The 19,885-nt window shown below is 31.2% G+C and overlaps 3 protein-coding genes across 3 annotated transcripts in view; 2 read left to right on the top strand and 1 right to left on the bottom strand.

Annotated features, from left to right (window-relative positions):
* The window catches only part of l(2)dtl (lethal-(2)-denticleless), a 26,262-nt gene extending 13,747 nt beyond the window's left edge, over positions 1-12,515 (bottom strand). Inside the window, exons 1-5 of the mRNA XM_014418789.2 lie at positions 12,365-12,515; positions 12,066-12,284; positions 11,742-11,930; positions 8,015-8,125; positions 7,833-7,938 (exon numbers count right to left, since the gene is read on the bottom strand). Coding sequence (XP_014274275.1) covers positions 7,833-7,938; positions 8,015-8,125; positions 11,742-11,930; positions 12,066-12,284; positions 12,365-12,428 — 689 coding nt within the window. The 5' untranslated portion in view covers positions 12,429-12,515. The remainder of the gene's footprint in view (positions 1-7,832; positions 7,939-8,014; positions 8,126-11,741; positions 11,931-12,065; positions 12,285-12,364) is intronic.
* Sgt1 (suppressor-of-G2-allele-of-skp1) lies at positions 2,997-3,900 on the top strand. The gene has a single exon (XM_014418801.3). The coding sequence runs from the start codon at positions 3,143-3,145 to the stop codon at positions 3,749-3,751; it is 609 nt and encodes a 202-aa protein (XP_014274287.1). The 5' UTR covers positions 2,997-3,142; the 3' UTR covers positions 3,752-3,900.
* A 387-nt stretch (positions 12,516-12,902) lies between the features above and the next one.
* LOC106679437 (CD63 antigen) lies at positions 12,903-19,222 on the top strand. The gene is made up of 6 exons (XM_014418606.2): positions 12,903-13,063; positions 14,333-14,576; positions 14,900-14,991; positions 15,077-15,275; positions 16,848-17,088; positions 19,160-19,222. The coding sequence occupies exons 1-6, from the start codon at positions 13,021-13,023 to the stop codon at positions 19,220-19,222; spliced, it is 882 nt and encodes a 293-aa protein (XP_014274092.1). The 5' UTR covers positions 12,903-13,020.
* The last annotated feature ends 663 nt before the right edge of the window (positions 19,223-19,885 follow it).

Genomic DNA, 19,885 nt, shown 5'->3' on the forward strand with positions numbered 1-19,885 from the left:
TTTCGGCCATCTTCAGGGACAATATACTCAATTCACTATGAAACATATAATTTAACCATTCCAAAAACTTCATACAGGCTATTCTGCCCAGGTCATTAATTTCTGTCAAATCATGCAATAATAATTTCAGTAAATATATATAATATTGTATAACAATATAACACATCAATGACTTACTTCACGGTAATCCAAAGTACATTTCCACTAACTTAAAGAAAAATACAATTTAAGGTTCTCTCTTTTAGGAAAATTACGACATTTAAATTAATTTTTTGACTAAAGAGATTTATATTTTATACCTAAAACAGTTCGGTAAGACAATAAAAATATAGTTAATTAAAATGATAAAATACTTGAATACTTGGTCTAGTTGACTTTTTGTTTTTTTATGTTCTTAATTGTAACATGTTATAATTATTGGCAATATACACTATACTTTATTTTTCAATTATTTCATTTAATATTAATTTTTTTATTTGTAATTTTTGTTATACTTCTATCGACTAACTAATTAATACTAATATTATTATTTAATAAAATTAATTTAATATGAAATAGATTATATCAAGATTTAAATAAATTATTCATTTTAAAATTATTGATAAAATAAAAACAAGGTAATTTGATTTTTGAATAATGTTAAAATATAAAATATTAGATTAATTATTTTATATATGCTTGTTTAAGAGTGGTTTAGTTTATTCTTAATTTAAATCAATTTTGATCCTGAGGGCCGAAACGTTGGAAAAATTTTAAAGAATAAAAGTTGGGAGAAAAAAGGATCAAAATTGTTTTAAATTAAGAATATAAAATACCGATGGCTTACTTTACAGTGGTGCTAAGTACATTTCTAGTAACTTTAAGAAAAATACAATTAAAGGTTCTCTCTAATAGGAAAAAACAACTTTTCAATTGTACTTTATAACAGAACAGCTTTAGATTTTAAACCTAAATCTGTTCAGTCAAAAAATTAAAATATATTTAATTAAAATGATAAAAGACTTGGTCTTGTTGACTTATTGTATTTCTTTGTTCTTAATTTTAATATGTCACAATTATTGACAATATAGATTATAATATATTTGTCAATTATGTCATTTCAATTTAATCCACTCTGTGTTTATAAAATCATGTTTACTAGGTCAATAATGTTTACATCTTCAAAAAAAAAGTCTTAGTTAAGGTGCTTTTATGCATCAGTTTCAACCGAGATTCTTTATCTTTAAGTGGTATTTTGCTGGCCCAAAATAGAAAAGAAAAAATTTCATTTAATGATTTTTTATTTCCGAAAAGGAAAATCCGCTGCACAGACGGTTAACAAAATTTGCTGCGTTTATTGTGATGATGCCTCAGGAGAAAGCACCGTCCGTAAGTGGTCTGCTCGGTTCAGGACCGGAAATTTTGTTCACCTTCAACATATGATGACCATATTCAAGCATTGGTCACAGACAACCCTCACTCTACGACACGAGATATCGAAGAAACACTTAACATATCTCATGCAAGTGTCTCAAATCATTTGGGGGTTGCAGGATATGTTCCTCCAAGTGATAATAGGTTCCTCACAATTTGATGGAAAATAATTTATTTGACTGCACATCCATTAGAGATTTTTTTTTAGAAATTATTGGAGTTGGCTGGGATGTGATCCCCGACCCACCCCATTCACCAAACCTTGCCCCAACAGATTTTCACTTATTTCGTTCCCTTTAAAACTCTCTTTAATTCGCTTCCCTTAAAAACAGGAAACACTTTAATTCGCTCGAGGACTACAAAATTCACATAGAGGAGTTCACTAGACAAAAATCTAAGAAGTTCTGGGAGGAAAAATTTTTCTTAATTGAAAAATTACCTGAAAGATGGCAACGTGTAATAGATCAAAATGGGTAATATATAATTGATTAAAAATATTTACAAGAATCTGAAGTTTTTATTGAAATCAACATTAAAAAACGTTATGAACTTATTTCACAACCCAATAGCTTCCTTCACAGTAGTGCAAAGTACATTTCCACTAAACTTAATTGAAATATAATTAAAGGTTCTTGTCGGATTTAAGTAATCCGATTTTTACAATTATTTTGAATTTATATAAAGTCTACATCAGGGGTCAGGGGTCTCTTTTCTGATGCCCCTCTTGCCGCCAACGCCGCCCCAGCCTAAGCACCATGCAAGCTAGGACCTGGCCTACCCCTACCATCACGCCAGAGTCCAGGCCACGCTGGCCAGCCTCTGAATGAAAAAGACGTCTTTCAGACACCAGGCGAGGATACATGGTTTTCACCATTTCGCCAACGCTGAACCTGCACCAGAAAGCGGCTAGAAGACGTCACATACCAGATAATCACATTATTCCTATTCCATTAGTCCTATGAGACCCCAATACTCTGTCTGATAGTATCATAATAATGTCATATACAATCAAGTTAATTTAGACTAACACATTATCACCATATGTCCATCTAGGGAATTAATTATTTGGTCTTAAGAAAATATATGCAGTTAATAGCCACAAAAGTCGCACAATTTTCAGCCCCCCCTTTTCCTCACATTTATCATAATCTAAAAATACACTCGGGACACCTACAGTATAGCACGAGCAGGTCTCAATGTAAACAGTTCTATTTTGAAAAATTGCAACTTTTCAATTATTTAATTTTTTTTATTGATCATACTTCGATTTTGTAACTAAATTTAAAGGAAGAAGTCATAATTTTCCTAAAAGAGAGAACTTTTATTTGTATTTTTCGCAAAGTTAGTGGAAAATTACTTAGCTCTACTATGAAGTAAGCAACGGACATGGTATTTTTGAAATTGGCGCCATTTCCCGCTCACTTCGGTAAATACTTCAGAAACTTAATATATACGATGTTAGTTGCGAAAAATTATAAAATTAATTTTTAAATAATAATTATTTTAATTAAGTTTTATTTTTAATATTTACTAGTCGCTGTTAAAAATAATTTAGCTATATAACCATGACGACAGCTTTAGAACAGCCCAGAACACCACTACGTAACATAACCTGCTCCTGTGTTAGTTGTTTTGCTTTGTATGTAGTTTGTTTTCGAGTTCATTGAGAGGTTCTTTACGAACGCGTTGTTTGTTCTTAATTTTTGACATTCGAAAATTCTAGTCGAAAATGTCGTCAAGTGCGTCATGTGACAGTGCTTCCACGGCTGAACAATCAGAAGCGAAAGCCTCAACTTCGTCCAGCCTAAAACTTGATTGGTACCAAACTGAAACTCAGGTTGTTCTTAACGTTTTGGCGAAAAATGTCGACCAGGACAAGTTGAAAGTCAATTTTTCAGATTCGGAAATAGATCTATACATCACCTTCAAAGATGGTACTGAACAAGAAAAAACAATCTACCTGCTGCAAGACATAATCCCTGATCAATGTAAGTACAAAGTCATGTCCACTAAAATAGAAATGAGACTTCCTAAGAAGAGTGGTCTGCATTGGTCTTCGCTGGAAAAGACTGAAAAACCATTGCCTAAAAAAACAGAACGCAACTGGGACAAATTTGTTTCACAATTGGAAGATGATAAAATGGAAGGAGAAGCAGTACTGAATGCTCTGTTTCAAAAAATATACAATGAGGGAACCGATGAAGTCAAGAAAGCCATGAATAAATCTTTCTTGGAATCTGGTGGAACAGAACTCAACACCAACTGGGATGCTGTTTCGAAGGGAAGAGTTACCATCAAACCTCCGGAGGGAATGGAATGGAGGACATGGGATAAATGAAGGATTCTTTTAAAAATTGTTCATATTAATTTAAGGTTGAATATAATGGACATCTGCCATTGAATTGTAATTATAAATTGTAAATGTAAATTTGCTAAATATTCAGTTATATTGGAATGTTATATAGAAATATATATATGTACATCTCACTTTTGAAGGTATTTGTGTTTATAATGGAATGATTTATATTTTATAGACATTTCAAGTTAATTTTATTTATTAAAATTAATAATTGATATCATTTCAAAGACTGCTTTTATGATTTGAAATAAATTATTTTCAAATGTTATGGATTTTGTTTCAATTTGCTTTGAAGATCTTAGGTTACAACCTTCAAAGGAACTTGTTTTAGAAAAAAAAATTATACAGCTAATTTTTAATTTTTTCTTGAAGAAGTTTGTCGGGGAGTGCGGTCAGCAAAGAACAACATAAATAAACAAAACCATATTTATTTATTTTATGCCGACGTTTCGACCTGAGTTTCAGGTCTTCATCAGGGGTTGTGTCGTAGAGGAGGGAAAGATTAGTACTTTGGCAGCACTAATCTTTCCCTCCTCTACGACACAACCCCTGATGAAGACCTGAAACTCAGGTCGAAACGTCGGCATAAAATAAATAAATATGGTTTTGTTTATTTATGTTGTTCTTTGCTGACCACACCCCCCGACAAACTTCTTCAAGCATTAATCTACGGTCAACTATCTACACCTCAATATAATTTTTAATTTGATTGGTCTTCAATACCAATTCTTACCTATATAAGGTATATCTGTACGAGCAAATTTATGCACATATCTTTAATCTATGTTAATAATAATTTTTAAAATAGTTAATTTTTCTTCTGAATAATTGATATCTCTTACAAATTCCTTAATTCAAAACTAGTTTGATGGTTAAATTTTACACCTATTAACAAAAACAAACAAGCTGAAAAGTTTTTTATACAGTAATTGTTACAGTCATTAAGACAAGAGGTCCATATGAACTTATATTGAGAAATGTACTCCTAGATAGGTATTTAAAGTGAATTAATATGGAGATCCATTGATTATGATGAAGCGTGTGGTGGTTACTACATTTGTGTACATGTACACATAATCTACTCAGCCTTATAAAATAGAATTCCTTCATAGTATGATCTTAGGGTTTGAAAGGCCATTGTGAGTGAGTGTGTTAAGGCATCACCTAAGCAACCTTGTAAGGGCAGTGGAGCCATATCCATTCCGGCCAGGGTGGGTTAACTTTTATTTCGTGATGATGATATTGACTAAACTCGGTAAATCTATTGACAATTAAGTAGTCTTTAATATTCGATAGGTCTTACCGTCGATAAATAGTATGATAGAATTTTAAAAAACATTACCTTGAAAGTAACTTTAATTTTCTATTCATAAAATAAGTAACCATCTCACATTTTTAATAGTAATAAAAAATAGATTAATATAAGCTATGAAAGGATTTGATAATTAACTTAAAGAGTTGAATGGAAAAAGATTTTTTTCCTGAAAAACACATTTCTAGAAAAAATAATCATATTATTTTTATATAATACATGCATAATATATTATATGGTATTAAACTTCATAGAAAGCCAATGATTTTAGAAAAATAATATCTAGCATAGAAAGTTGTAGAAGATAATGGAGAATGACAAAAAAATTTATAAATAAAAGGTCTGTTCTAACTGTGGATGAATGCACAGTGCATTTTTCCCTAACTCCTGTCTGATAATTGTTCTCATGTCACAATAGTTTTTTTAATACTACCACTAAAGCTATATTTCAGCCTTTCACTTGATAGGATGACCAACTCGATAAATTATTTTCAATATTGATTCTCAAGGATTGAATGAATGGTTAAGAGCAGAATATAAATTTTAGCTAACTGTAATTGTTATAATAATTAATTCAAAACACTATCCAAATTATAGTCTCAAAACTTTTATTTCTTTTACATGTCCAATGTTTCGGCCATCTTCAGGGACAATATACTCAATTCACTATGAAACATATAATTTAACCATTCCAAAAACTTCATACAGGCTATTCTGCCCAGGTCAAAACATTTATATCTAATAAGTCAAATATCCATTAAAAACCACAGTCAAAATTATTTCTCTTTAAACACTATTAATACACTTTTATTGTAACCTTTTATAAGGTTGTAATTAAAGTGTATTAATAGTGTTTAAAGAGAAATAATTTTGACTGTGGTTTTTAATGGATATTTGACTTATTAGATATAAATGTTTTGACCTGGGCAGAATAGCCTATATGAAGTTTTTGGAATGGTTAAATTATATGTTTCATAGTGAATTGAGTATATTGTCCCTGAAGATGGCCGAAACGTTGGACGTGTAAAAGAAATAAAAGTTTTGAGACTATAATTTGGATAGTGTTTTGAATTAATTATTAAAAAATTGCCAGTCTCAAGAAAGAATTTTAAGATTATAAATGTAATTGTTATATTTCTGCAATATATTTATGAAAGAAAAATGTTAAAAATTTTCAATAAGAAATATTATTAAAAGTATTTATGTAAAAATTGTTGGCATTGGAATCAGTCAAAATGTGAACTGAAAGTCTCATTAGGAAAATTAGTATGAGAAAGTAATGCAATAGCGAATAATATAGAAATATCAGTACTGAAACGAGCGAGGATTAATTTTAAACTAAAGTAGAGTGGAAAGTGAAAATTTTGTGATAAACACACAGCACCAGATTACCCATAAAAGTAATCAAATAGCCCTTAACCTTTCTCAGGAGACAATGATCAGAGTTGGACAAAAATTAGCTATAGTTGAAACTAATAGCTAAAATTGTCATGGATACGATATTTATTTATCAATGGTTCATTCATGAATAAAGGTCGTATCCATGGCGATTTTAGCTATTACTTTCAACTATAGCTAATTTTTTCCCCATCTCTACAATGATAGTGATTATATTGGATGAAGATCTTTTAAAACCATAAGCAGTTTTTGTTCACCACATACCTAAAGGTGACAACAAAAAATATTGATGATTAGATATGAACATTTTTATAATATACTAGGATCATTGTGTTCGGTGATCAGTAACATTTAAATATTTATTTTTCAAAAAGAAAAATATTATTAAAAGACTTTTATAAAAACTGTTGAAATTTGAAGTCAGTCAATCTGCCAACTCATTTAGAAAAAAATTATAGGAAAATATTGCCACAGTGAATAATATCGAAATATCTGTTCTGAAACAAATGAGGATTAATTTCAACTAGGGTAGTAAGTGTAACTTTTGTGATGCTCGTATCATACCATATTTTTATACGTTGTATTGTTGGGAGTGGGTAGTTCATTGGTAAGGCACTGTGCTACAAACTCTTAAGGACTCGGGTTCGAATTCGGCTGTGATAGATAATTATTTTGTTTCACTGTAGCCTTGAGTCAGCACAATGGGTTCAGGAGTCATCTGAGGTCCACTCAGCGTGGACTTCATAAAGTGGGTACAAAATCTGGCTTTATTACTTATATTATGGATTTTATTTAGATAATTATAGATTTTTATACGTTATATTTTTGGGAAGGGATAGCTATTGATAAGGCAATGTGCTACAAACTCAAAGGACTCGGGTTCGAATACGGCTGTGGTAGATAATTATTTATATTGTTACTGTAGCTGAGTCAACCCTTTGGGTTCTGGAGCCCTTCTGGAAGGCTCAATAAAATGGATACTCTTAATTGGAGAAACATCTGGTGGTTAAGCATGATCTTGAAAAAAAAATCTGCAATTTTTATTATTTTCTGCTGACTGCATAGTGGATTGAGAAATTTACAAGAATTTCTCACCATTTTGAGCCTCCATCTCAGTTAACACTGATTCCATCCTTATTCCCTTATTTTAGGGACACTATTTTATAACAGTTAAAATAAAAAAAGAAATCTAATAATCAGTTTTGAATCTAACCTATAAGTATCTTCCAATAATATTCCATTCCAAAAGGTTAAAAAATTATAACTAGTGCTGATACAATTATAACATTCATTGAGGGTTACTGTTAATTTAATGGTACATTTTTATCTAATATATTTAATACTACATACCCGTTACCAGCTGAGCTAGAAATGAGCGTATAATCGTCTTGATAAACTAAACCAGTTATGCTATTAGTCTGCGATCCGAGCTTTCTATGTTTAAGAAACCCTGGAGCTAGAAAATATAGTTTAAAAATAATATAAGCTTTTTGAAAAATTATACATAAATAGAATAATCCAATAATAATTACCTTCATGAGCAAAATTAATAGATACATCTGGTTTCACTTCATTAACTAGGTCTGGTACACGAGTATCCCAAACCAATAGGGCTCCATCACGTGCACCAGTGGCAAATGTATCTAAGCATTAAAAAATCAATTAATATAATATTTAAGACCAATTAAAAAAAAAAATTAAAGACGATGACAAGATACTTTCTTATCACACTTACAAAAGTTCACTATTAAGAATATTAAGAATAAAAAAAGTGGCATATTTATAAATTAAATATGATTAAATAATTGCTTAGAATTTCTAAATACTAAAAAGTAAATATTAATTTATATTGGAAGAAGATAGTCCGGGTGGCAGTCAATAAAGGTTTTAAAAAAGTAACAAAAAACTATTTTTTGTTAACCAACGTTTCGGCCCACTTTGCAGGGCTGATAAGAGTGATGTTCTGAGGCCAACTTAATTTATTTTATTTCCAGCATTTAAAATTATTCAATAATTATAATATCTATACATTTTCTTAAATTATAGATAATTAAATTAATGAAAAGATAGGGATGAGAAATTATTCATAGCTTTTGAAATGAAGAGAAATGACAAAATAATTTTATTCTGAGACATATGTCCCCTAAGAATAAATACATGGTTCATATATCAAGATGTTGATAGTTTCGTTTTTAGTAAGTCTAGTAATAATAAAATTTGGATATACTGAAGGTTAATATAACAAATGGATTTATTTTAAAATTAATTCAATAGATTCTCTTTGAATTAACTAAATCGATTCATTTTACACATAGGCGATCTAATTGAATATAAATAGAGAAAAGCTAGATCGATAATATACTATTAAAAAAATTATTCTGTCAATTTATTAATACATCCAAAACACATTTTCAATACTTTTTACCTAAAATTTTATTTTGTGATAATACAGTTCACTGGTACTGGTATTTGGTGGGGGGAACAAGTCCGGCAAGTGGGCCTGTCCGTCCTTTTTGCCAACCCCTAACGGGTACCTGATTTGTCGCCACATACTAACCAAGGTGGGAGTGTCAAGATTCATTCTTCGGGACCGCCAAAAAATGAATGTTTAACTGCCCCAGATGGGAATTGAACCCACAACGTTCCGATCCGAGCGCACTGGTACCTGTGCCCCAACCCGCACGGTCGTCATGTCCCTTAATACAGTTCATAGAATAATTTTCATATGAAAATGAGATTTAAACAGTAAAAACAAAAATATAATACGGCCAGATATCTTAAGCGCAATAAACTAAAAGTGACAGAATTTCTTCATTATATTTTTAATGGAGTTCAACAATTTTTATTCATGAGACTCAAAAGGTGCAAAAAGATTAAATTTACACTAATGAACAAGAAAATAGACATAAAAATTTAACATAGTAGTGATAGATTTTTATTTCTATGTAAAACAAATTTTGTAGTCAAATGTAATTTAATTTTTATTTTTGAATAAACCTAGTAATAGTACAAAGTCAATCCAATCTAATAAATAAAAGATAGATCAATAACATAAGATTTTTGTTATAATTAAATTATTTCCGAGTAAAAATAAAATTATCATTATTATTAAATTAAAAATATTTCTACTGAAAATAAAACTGCAATACATATAATTACTGCTTTTGTATAAAATAAAAATATTAATTATTTGTAACTATATATTAATACATCCAAAACACATTTTGAATACTTTTTATTTATAATTTTATTTTTTGATAAAACAGTTCATAGAATTCTGGAAATGAAAAATATACATAAATAGGCTGAATATCTTTAGCGAAATAACCCTAAAGTGTCTGAATTTCTTCATTACATTTTTAATGGAGTAGCAAATTTTTTTCACAAGACTCAAACGGTATAAAAAAATTAAATTTACACTAATAAGAAAAAATAGAAGACGGTCCAGGTTACAATCAAGAAAAACAATCAAACTAGTTACAACTATTTATTATAGGCCAACCTTTTGATCTATATTTTAGGTCCTCATCAGGATATTGTAAGCGGTGAAAATGAATAGGATGAATGAACAAAGGAAATTTACATTTCTTTCAATTTGCATAGTACAAGAGTCCGGTGGGAAAAAAAGTCAGTTGTTTCATCACCTTAAATTTTGTTAACTTTAATGAAAACTATGCATAATTACAAGTCGAAATTGATGGATCTGCCAAATATATTTACAGGGAATATAAAATGTTTAAAAAATATAATTTTTCATTTGAGCTCCATATCTTTGAAACCACCAACAACATTAGAAAACCTAAAAGAATATCATTAAAAGTAGAGTAAATGTAATAAAATCTGGGCCCAAGTAGAGCTGTTTACGTTAAATAATTTCAGAGACACATTTTTTTAAAAGCAACATTTCTTGAAATATTAACTCAAAAATCAGTAGTTGGTGAATTTATTGAGAGAAATCATTACTTCAGGAACCATAATACATACAGAAGTCTATTAGCACCATTTAATGTACTATAATGTTTATCTAAGAAAATTCTTTATGATATTTTCCAAAATAAACTCATAAAATATTGATTTGTAGTTGTTCAGATAAAATTTTTAATTCATAAGAAACTATACTCTAAGAAACTAGCAATCAAATTAAAGATAGTTTAATGTACTATAAAGTTTTTTATAACGTTCACCTTTATAGGGCTAGTGGTTTTTTATAGAACAACTAGAAATCAATTTATTTTATCGAATATCATGAAAACTACTACTCATATAAAGATATATGTCATAAATTACTTTATCAGGCTTTAAACTAGTGCTAATAGACATCTGTACATCTCATGGTTACTGAGATATTGATTTCGCACAATAAATTCACTAACTGATTTTTCAGTACATTTTTTATGAAATGTTGCTTTTAAAAACACTTTATCTCGGGAACTATTAAATGTAAACAGCTCTGTTAGGGCTCATATTTTAATAAATTTATTCTATTTTAAATGATATTTTACTAGTTTTTCTAGTGTAGTAGGTAGTTTTAATGATACAGAGCTTCGAATAAAAAAATATTTTTTTTTAATGTTTTGTAACAGCCGCCATTTTTTATTTCCCTGTAACTATACTCGGCAGACTTACCTCGGCTAGTAACTATACATAGTTTTCATTAAAATTATGGTGAAATGACTGACTTTTTCCTCCTTTTGGGCTCTTGTACTAGCACTTCCACCAATCACAGAATCCCTGATAAAGACCGGCAATGTGCATAGAAATATTGGTTATTTATAAATAGTTGAAACCATTTCTTGTTTTTCTAGTCCGCAACCCAAACCATTACCTTCAAATTCACATATGTTCAATCATCAATATTTTACAAGACACAAATATTTAAAAAACTAGTCATATAATGCGAACAAATTTAACAGCTAAAGAAAGATGTTACTGAATTGAAGTTATGTGTAAAGAAAAGCAAACCCCACTAGACACTATATGAAGGCTTGAAAGAAATATAAGAGTTCCAGAAATAACAATGAAACGAAACATGTAAACATTATTTAAAAAAACAAAACAAATTTTAGAGGGACTAAATCTCATCTAGCAACCGATAGTAGATAGATACTTTTCATACTTCAATAAAGGAGTGCTAGAGGCTTTACCTTATGCAAGAATCAATCATTATAACTTTCTCCACAAAATATTACAAATATTACTGTAAATAATTTTTAACAGAAAACACGACTTCAACAGTATAAAATGTGAATAATTACTTACAACGATCATCAGGTCGACAAGTCACTACTTTCACACTGTGTTGATGGCCATGAAACTGAAGGAGTGATTGGACCGTTCCTTCAGTCACCTGCCACAAAGTAGAAGAGTGATCGCCTGAAGCACTAATGAGTTGAGTATCGTAATTGGTCCAAGCAATATCAAAAATAGCATTGTCATGAGCTTGAAAACCTACAAACCACAGGTGTAAATTATAATTGATGGAAAAGGTCATGGTTTATCACAGACAAAAGAAAATATATTTGAGTTTAATAACTACATAATATTGATTATCCTAAACTAAAAAAGTATTTGTTCTCTGCTTACTTGTGAGCACTTTGTCATTTTTAGATGTTTTGGTATTGCAAATCGTTATTTTTCCATCTTCATTAGCAGCAGCCACAATATGTTCAAAATTCTTAACATGACAAAATTTGCAGACAAATACTGGACAAAAGGACTCTCCACAGGGTCCATTAAAAAAATCCACATCTTTTACTGTACATTTCAACTTGTTGTAAGCAATGTCAACTTGTTTTGGCACAACTAGACATAAACAGGAAGAATAAATAAAACAGAATTGGCAAAAATTTCAAATTATGTATATAATTAAAGAAGATATTTACTATAACCAAGTCTTTGTTGTTCAACGATTTGAGTTATATTAACAGGCTTATCCATAATAACCATAATACTGGCATAAAATTAACTAAGTAAACAAAACAACAGTTCACATTACGAGCCAGTTTTATGGCGGGAGATCAAAACACAAAGAGATAGGAAAATTTGTAGCATAAGTTAAAGTAACATTATTATTTATAATGCAATTTTGATATCACCATTATAGAAATTCTTTAATTAATTAATGAACGAATTATATATCATTTATTAAACTTGCAAATGTTACAGTATTTATTAAATTTTTAACTTACTACAAACCTTTTTAACATTTTTAATAAATCGAGAAAATTGAATACATAAATTGATCTGGAAATCATAGTTCAATTTATCCCAATAATTAGTCATTATATATTACATTAACGACTTCCGCGTTTATTAGTAAAAATATAGATTAAAAAAATACACAGCAATCTGCGCGTAATCCTTTGATGATGTGTAAATCTTAAAATGAAATTTTAACATATGTCTCATATCTGAATTCAGTCTATGATTAAACTTGTTACGTTAAAAGGACAACGTATTATATCAAGCAATTATCATAATGACAGTTTGTGTGTAACCAAGAAATAATCACAAGCAAAAAACACGCGTTCGGTTTAAAATGAAATTGAAACTGAAAAAACTAATTAATTTCCCACACGTGGGTGAGAAAGTATTTTACTTTGATCTAATAGCTGTGAACTTACTGTAATTACTTTATTTAATAGAATTAAATAACATATCGGGGCCTTAATTCCAAAACCTCCACAGCACATTTTTTATCTAAAATAAAGTTCTGAGCGAATCTTGATGTTTGATACATTTATTATAAATTATTAACTTTAAGAACCAACATATAATAAATGCTTCAAAATTCAGAACTTACTAAGAAAATGTTTTGAGGAGTTACTTTTAAGCCACATGTTATTCCAGCCTAAGTACGATGATATGCTATTACTGCTCTGCAGAATTAGTCCATGTTGATGATTGTGAAATGACTAATGAAACTGTATCAATACCCTAAACAGAATAGGAATATCATAATTAATTATTATAAATATTGTTTAACCCAGATAATAATCGAATCCACACTATTCCGAGCTAAATTATATGATACCGTTACCCGATGCGTTTTCACCTGTCGGGAACATGGATTACTATATATCCTGTTCTTTTACTTTTCTTAATTTTTCAATGTTAATTTTTTTATTCCATTGTAAATATTTTTAATTTCTCATTTCATGAATATGTAAATAAATTATTTGAATAAATAAAGACCAAAATCGAGAATTATATCATCCTCTTTAAATCAGATTCTTAGTGGCTGTGCCTCTCACCACTGAGTAGGATTAGTAAGTGGATCAGACTATTCTACCATTCTTAATGGTAATGTTCGTGTTATTATTTAACTCTGCCTCCTCTAGACATCTCCTCTATCCTTTACCTTTCAGAGCGTTTCCATGAGCGAATACCCCTCAATTCACAAGGATCTCTAGCGAATACTTAATAGAACTTTCTATTCTATCGTCTTTAGGCGAATGAATACCTTACAGAGAGTAGCAATCGTTCCTCCTCGGACCTAATGTGAATGCAAACCTCTACACGACCGTAAGAGAATGCCTCACAGAATGTAGTATCCATTTTACGAGGATTTAAAGTCGCAAACCCTAAAAGTGGTTTGAATATGGATTTTCACATCCAATCCTCTTGTCCAACGGACCGAACCTTATATACCTTAATTGTTCCGCAGTCTTACCTTATTTTATTCGCTATAGTGCTGATGTTTAATTTATTTATATTAAATCTAAAATAATACCTTATCACTAATATAACACTATTTATCTTTTACCATTATTATTATAAATAAAATAAAACATATCAGCAGGATTTCAAGATACATTGTGAACTAATAATTAAATGCATTTATTACCTAGGTATGGGAGGAAGGCGGAAGATATTCCTACTTCTTGCAGCTCTGTGCACCTGTGAGGGTTTTCTGGGAGTAGCACTGATTGTACTTGCAGCTAAGCCACTCAGTACTGTCACTCAACACTTACAAGGATTGGACCTATTGTTCTTAAATATCCTCAAGGCACAAATCTTTTATGGCTTATTCGTCACATTTATATCTGTCATTGGCATCCGAGTGACCAGTAATTGTATTTACAGTTACAATCTGTTCGTAAATCTTTATTATTACGCTTAAAGAATCTTATCCTTATAATCTTATATTGTAAGATATTGTTGCATTAGTTTGTAAAATTGTAATCACCCATTAAAATTAATTGATGAGTAGATAAAATTTGTACTTTTTTGCAGATCTTAATCATAATAGTACTTCGATACATCATCTTCCTATAGATGTAGTATCGAAGTACTAAGGTATTTTATATAGAGATTCATTTTCTTGATACCATAAAAACTTTATTTAGTTAATTATATATTTTCCAATTTATTGAATAACATAACAGTTCACTTAAAATGGTTTGTTCAAATTTCAGATTTGCAATAAAGAGAGCGCAAATAGTTTGGTCTTTGATTGCCTTAGTTCTTATTATTATAACAATCATTGCATCTGTTTTTCTCTACAGAGGTACGCTCGTAGATCTAAATGGCACATGCATTTAATGTTTTATCTTAAACATTAGAGGAAACATCAAAATATGTTTATTGAGCAGTTAGATCTCTGGGAGCAATTGAAGTAGTCAAAACTTTTGAAAGAGGAATGTCTCAATACCTCCTGGATAGAGACTGGAAGATGAGGTTTGACAGAATGCACCAGGACCTCAGATGCTGCGGTGTGTCAGACCATGAAGACTGGTTTAAAACAAGATGGATTCCAATCAGTGCATTAAAACCTACGGCCTTTACCACAGAGTAATTAATAATAATAATAACATACGTCTTTATTCATAAGTAAACATAAATCATTTCATCTTTTGTAATAATAATAATATTTCAAAAATGTATTAATGTACTGATTTTCCCAATCGGGGAATTCTAATATCCTTAATTAGGGATATTAGATTCTATTTGAAGGGAAACTAGACAATCCTGAAAGGGAGAGAATTGTTTCCTTATTTCCTCAAATTTTCTAATTTCAATTTAATGATACCACAGCTATATTTTTCTCAGCGCACTAGCCTGCGTTTGCATTTTGGGTCTTTTCTTTCTCTTTTTAAAGCAGTGTATTTAGAAGTCAATCTCGTACAATTGTCAATTTTTCTCTTGGTATGGCCCGTCCTACTTGTCTTGTTATATCTTTACCAAGCTTCTTTGATTTGAACTAAATCTTGTTCTGTAGGACACTGCTGGGTAACCATTCCTTATATCCGCAAGTGAGAAGAATTCTACCCTACGGTTTTGAATTTCTCCACTTTACAGATTTTCAAAACATATTTTAGGCTCAAAGTTTATTCTCGAAACTATTTCCTTGACATGTTGTAACAGCAAAGGTAATTAGCTTGTGAGGCCTTGCAACAATTCCTGGAACCAATGTATTTGCTTGCTTTCTTCCCCCTGAAGGTACTCTTCAGATCTTAACACCTTCAAGGGAGAAGCCATCTTATTTTATGACATGTAAATATCAATACTTTGTACATGTATAAAAGTAACTAACAGAGATATCCTTAGCTAATAAAAAACAAATATACTTTTAGAAGCACAAGGCCCATTGGGAGGCGAACCTGTATTATATAATCTACTAATCCCTTTGGGGCGTCTCTCTCTATATTTTATTCTATCATCATAGTGGAATCATTATTATCATTTACTATCCTTTCACATTCTTTAACCACAAGGTCTGATGACTGGTTCCTCTCCACTTGATCTCTCCAGGTCCAAACACTGGTTCTCTCCTCTTGCCCTGTCCTATTCCTTAAAAAACCTAAGGGGGCTACCCCCTTTCTAATGGGGCTAATGTTAGCAATTGATCTTTCTGATATACCGAATCCTAGCTCTGTACGACATTTAACAATATCATCCTTCTAACATTTTTCATTCCTGTAATTAGAGAATACAGATTATTGAAACGGTTCATTATTAAAGGAGAATAAGAGTTTCTAAATATTAGGGGATGGACTACAATGACAGAAGATTTTTGAATTTTTAACAAAAATACTTTTTGATTTAGATACTCAGTGCATTAAAAGATCAAATAACGAGGTAACTTAATTTGTTAATGCTAACATATTCTTTATTTTGGCTATACTTTTAGATTTAAGCGATGGATTCAAGCGTTTAATTCATTCGTATAATCCTGTCCACCATATGTTTTATTACTACGATTCGTGGTCATGCTCCTATCAACACTGTTGGATGTTTACTTATCCCATGAGCTAGTGAAAGACGACAGTTGTGGTGAAATTGAAGTAGTAATAATAATAATATTTTACACTATAATAAGTAAATACAGAGAATTTATTATAACTAGCTCTTATTTTCCTCCAGATTCATGACAGTGGATGGCCGATTAAAGAAACCAACTCTTCCTTCCAGCTGTTGTTCACCTTACTACGATATCCCCTGCCTCCACGACTTCTTACAGCAAGAGAGTATGAGCCATCAAAAAGATTTGAGTTTGTTCCTTCAGGGAGTTTACACTTCAGGGTGTATAGGGATTCTCTTAGAGCCTATCCTCACCTCTATTACTTCCTTCAGTGTTATTGCCATCCTTATTTGTATCTTCCAGGTAATACTAAGTGATTCTTTTTTTTTTTAATTTAAAAACTTTTGAGTGATACAAATAAATTGTGACTTATGGTATACAACTCTAAATTTGTACAACTCCTCACATATTTCTCTGTGTCCTGGACAATAACAACAAAACGTAAAGGACAAATCCAGACGATGGAAATGCGCTGTATGAGGAAGATTTAAGGCAGAACCTGACGGGACGGGATAAGAAATACTACAATAAGGACCAGTCTCGGGGTGAACGCCATTCATAAAGTATTATGTATAATACTCTACTATACTATAGTATAGAGGATTCCCAACTAAGGTGGTCTGCCCATCTACTTAGAATGCATTCTACCACTACCTTGCCAGAAAAGCCTATAAGGGCGCATACCCTGTAGAAGGTATGCGGCCTAAAAGTAGGCCCAGAATCACCTCAGAGTATAACGTCCAGAAAGCCTTCCGTAGAAGGAACCTAAGACCATACAAGGGTCTTGGCTTTTCTACACAATCCTACTCCACTTTTCCCAGTATTTGACGAGTATATTCCATCCTATCTGCTTCATTCCACGTAATTTATCCATGTTATCGTTTTAATCTTAAGCGTAGACGCTCTTTTTTCTTTCTCCACCAGGATTAACTTCCAAACGTTTCACTTGTGGGTCTTACCCACAGCCATCCTCCCCATATTCCCAAGCAACCTAAATTTGAGTTTTCTCACACAGAATGAGATTCAGGCCTCCAAACATTTCAAACTCGTTTCTTTCCAATCCTCCAGTTGTCATTCTCCCTATCAGGTCCATGGATTCTGAGTAATTTTCTTTCTCATGCATTTAATACTTTTTCACTTTCCTCGGTAAATACTCTAGTTTCAAAACCACATGCAGTACAACCAGATGTATGACATTTAAAATATATATTATCTCATACATTCGGACAAACGACTAGCTTGGAATCTTCATTTCAGACTGAAATGTCAGTAAACCTCTCTCGATTCCGACTATTATAATCATTACTGTACAAGTCATTTAAACTTCTAATTAATAACAAAAGACTCATTTACATAACTATAATAAGCCGATAGGGGCTTACGAAGTGGAGCTTTGGGGCTTCATTAAATCATCGAATTCATCCACTATTCAATCATTAATAAGTTTTACTTTGTCACAAATAACATCACCTCAATGTTCCATGTTTTGCCGATTTGGCCAAAAACAGATATTAATTGACCTATGATAAACTCTCCAACCACCCAAACCCACTTATTTCTGACCTTGCCTTCTCTTCAATTCCTGATAATCCACCTGAAAGAAAGATGGCATTGAGACCCATGACTCTAGAAATGGTATTCGAGTTCCACCAATGGGTTAAATTTCCACAAGACTGTATCATACATTGTATTATAACTCATATCACATTTATTATTAATATTGTTATTTGGAGGTCTAAGTCCTCGCGCGATGTGATTAGGAAATGCATCGCGCGTTTCATGACGTGGTTTTTTCTTAAGGAGGGTTCGTCAATCCAACGCCTATTTTTTGTGAGTGCCATCCATTGGCTAACGAGCCTCATAAATGCCCGGGGGGAGGTTGTGAGTGAGATCGTATTATTTTATGCTTGAAAAAAGCCCGGGTGGGACCGGGACTCGATCTGACCGCCTTTGAGTTGGTAGACTGGTTCGTTGCCACGGTGCTACAGCTGCCCCCTCATATCACATTTACTAATTGTATATTTTTGTTAAAAGCATTAATTTTTTACTACTAATTTAGACACTGACATGTTACTGATTTTGCTTCTCAAATAGGTTTTACAAGATAAAATTTGGCACAGTTATATTAATTTTAAAAAGAGGTAACTTGGATAAAAAATAGATACAAATTGATAATAAATGTTGAACTTTTTAAGAACGATGTACTTTCTGTATTTTTATAGGCTGTTGAAGTGAGGTGCCTATCTTTGGTCTATGTAATTTTTGTTTTATACTTTTGACTAGGCTAGGCGTAATATGCTTAATTATTTATTGCTACTTGAGAGATTTATTAATTATTAATAACTAATGGCTTTATAAATGTTCCCTGTTTCAGACTTGCGAATTGATTATTGCTAACGTTTTGTATTATCTCTGTACCCTGCAAGAGGATGATTGAAAAGTTTTATTTTTAAATAAATATTATTTAATTATTTAATATTATAAACAATTATTTCAATTAATTTACTAACGGAATAATGATTTATTTTTATAGTTTTAAAAGACTCCTTGGTCGTTATGAAAAGGTTGTAGTGACACTGTTATCTGCTGGTCTATACTGTAACTAATACAGCCACCAAAACCTTACGAGCCGACATGACGATCTGCCACAACGTGAACTATTACAAACATCACACAGACATCGTTCTAATGCCGTTTTCCAATTTCAGGCGCTTGTTAAATATTGCTCGATTAAGGATTGCCCTTTCATATACTTTTACAAAATCCCCCACGATAACTGAGTGTTCTAACACATGTATATAAGTATTGGAAGATTATTGATTGACCGTGTGTATAGATGAATGGAATATGGTCTGGTTGCGGTAAAAAAAACTCAAATAGTAAATGGGTATACTATTTTCCAATCTTCCCAACCACCCAAATCCAATTGTTTCTAACCTGGCTTTTCCTTCACTACCTAATAATCCTCCTAGGCGTCTAAAAAGAAGATAGCCTCTAAATCTTCTCTAGAAATGTTATTGGAGTTATATCAATGCGTAGATTTGCCACAAGTTTGTATTATGTCACTATGTCAGCTACAACAAATTTACTTGTTGTATAT

This window comes from Halyomorpha halys, unplaced genomic scaffold (genome assembly GCF_000696795.3).
Source record: "Halyomorpha halys isolate HHAL.00 unplaced genomic scaffold, Hhal_1.1 Scaffold13.1, whole genome shotgun sequence".
In the NCBI taxonomy this organism is placed as follows: domain Eukaryota; kingdom Metazoa; phylum Arthropoda; class Insecta; order Hemiptera; family Pentatomidae; genus Halyomorpha; species Halyomorpha halys.